At 37.4% G+C, this 2,429-nt stretch overlaps 1 protein-coding gene across 1 annotated transcript; it reads right to left on the reverse strand.

Annotated features, from left to right (window-relative positions):
* Positions 1-409: 409 nt before the first annotated feature.
* Positions 410-1,351, reverse strand: LOC134376801 (olfactory receptor 5G3-like). The gene has a single exon (XM_063095325.1). The coding sequence runs from the start codon at positions 1,349-1,351 to the stop codon at positions 410-412; it is 942 nt and encodes a 313-aa protein (XP_062951395.1).
* Between the last annotated feature and the right edge of the window lie 1,078 nt (positions 1,352-2,429).

Here is a 2,429-nt window from a genome sequence, read left to right on the forward strand (position 1 = left end):
ATAGCATAGTTTTCCAAAAGTAAAATTACTATATCAAAGGTTATATGCAAATTTTAGCAGAAATTTTCAAATTACTTTCTGAAAATGTAGCTATTTACACACACACACACACACACACACACACACACATATACACTTTCATATTAGGACATTAACACATTGTGAGCTACTTTTTTACAATTGTTCTCTTACATTTCACTGTTTAACTTTTTATTCTTCTTTTTTAATTTATTTTTTTCACTGAAGACTGAAGAAAAAATAATATAAAGGAGTATTTCTAGTATATAAGTGACCTGAAAACTGGCAGGCCCAGGAATTAAAGAGAGCTTCTAAATCTGAGTCCAGTATTATTTTTGCTGCATTCTTGAATCAAAATCGGTGGTAGAGCACAAATAAAATTCTATTTTATCTACCATTTTAGAAAGTTTTTCCTTTCAAACTTGCTCTTGAATGCACTTTTTACCTCCTTGTTCCTCAAGCTGTATATGAGGGGGTTCAACATGGGGATTACAACAGTGTAAAATAGAGAAATCACTTTATTGATATCCAGGGAGGAGCCTGAGCTAGGTTGAACATAGATAAAGAAAAGAGTCCCGAACAAGATGCAGATGGCTGTCAGGTGAGAAGAGCAGGTGGAGAAGGCTTTCCACCTCCCATCGGCAGTCTGGATCTTTAAGATGGCCACCAGGATGCAGACATAGGACACCATGATGATCAGGACACTGAGTACTACGATAGCTCCGGCCAAGGCAAATAGCACCAACTTATTGATCCAGGTGTCTGCACATGCTAAGGAAAGCAGTGGGGAAATATCACAGAAAAAGTGATTGATGACATTTGGACCACAGAAGGGTAGGAGAAAGGTGAGAACTGTATGAGTCATGGTGCTTATAAGAGCCATGGCATAAGGCCCTATAACCAGCTGGACACAGACTCGATGGGACATAATGAGTGTATACAGCAGGGGCTTACAGATTGCCATATACCGATCATATGCCATGGAAGCCAGGAGGAAACACTCAGTTGCCACAAAGAAACCAGAGAACCACATCTGAACAGCACATCCCATGAATGAGATGGCTTTTTTCTCTGCAAACATGTCACACAGCATCTTAGGAGCGATGGAAGAGGAGGAGCAAATGTCCACAAAGGACAAGTGGCTAAGGAAAAAGTACATAGGAGTGTGGAGTCTGGGATCAATCCATATGAGAGTGATCATCCCCACGTTACCCCCCAGTGTGACGAGATAAACAAAGAGAAGCATGACGAAAAGGACAATCTTCTGATGAAGATGATCTGTGAGGCCCAAGAAAAGAAATTCGGCCACTGCTGTCTGATTCTTATCCTCCATTAGACATTTTGTAACCTGTTATAACAAATAAAATATACATTTATTTTTTTAATTTATTTTAAAATTTTATTTAAAAATATTAAAAATGTTTTATTGTAAGACATCATTGGCAGATACAAATAGGTTTTTAAACTAATTACGATAAAACATTATGGGATAATTGCTTATTAATGTGAACTATTAACACTACTTACACTTATTTTTACATGTATTTTTACCACTTATTTTTACATGTAGAAAAGTCAGCTATGGGGCCGAGCCCGTGGCGCACTCGGGAGAGTGCGGCGCTGGGAGCGCAGCAACGCTCCCGCCGTGGGTTCGGATCCTATATGGGAATGGCCGGTGCACTCACTGGCTGAGTGCCGGTCACGAAAAAGACAAAAAAAAAAAAAGAAAGAAAGAAAAGTCAACTATGCTGTCAAAGTTTTCTTCATGGAAAAATAATTTTTTCGAAGTTTATCATAAAAAGAAGGCAATTATGGAAATAGTATTGGATTAATTGACAGCATTTCTGGGTAGTCATTCATAGATCTTGTGTCTACTAGAGCAACTCATACGTGATCTTTTCGGATTCAGTACCCTCTGTCATCAAAAAAGGAATCCAACCGTATGATCTAAACTTTCCTTCGGTTTGAAAATTGTATCTGAATTAAGACTCACTCTCTGTTTTTTATCTTCAGTGTGTGGATAGTAACACCCACAGAGGAATACAATTACTGGTAATATTATAGGAAATTATTATAAATTCAGATCGCAATAATAGACATTTGGGATAAGCTCTAGCAGAAATAAAGCCCTTTCAAGTTCCTGTCCCAATGGGATGGATAGTACCCTTCAGAATGTCATTAAGACAACATTCAGACCTGTGCATATTAATCTATTTCCCTTATAAAAGGATTAGAAAGGAAAATATATACTAATATTAGAGTAGTTATTTAGCATGGAGGACATTATATAGTAACACATGACACTCATATTTATACTTATAAAGGACTGGCCTTCAAACGAGAGATGACATTTATATACTCTTGACCAACCTGAAGACAGACAGGACACAAAGAAAAACAAATAGGGAATT

Source organism: Cynocephalus volans, chromosome 4, assembly GCF_027409185.1.
Source record: "Cynocephalus volans isolate mCynVol1 chromosome 4, mCynVol1.pri, whole genome shotgun sequence".
NCBI lineage: Eukaryota > Metazoa > Chordata > Mammalia > Dermoptera > Cynocephalidae > Cynocephalus > Cynocephalus volans.

Excerpts from the sequence above, each read along its gene's own strand:
- LOC134376801 (XM_063095325.1), bottom strand. The coding sequence starts at position 1,351 with ATGGAGGATAAGAATCAGACAGCAGTGGCCGAATTTCTTTTCTTGGGC.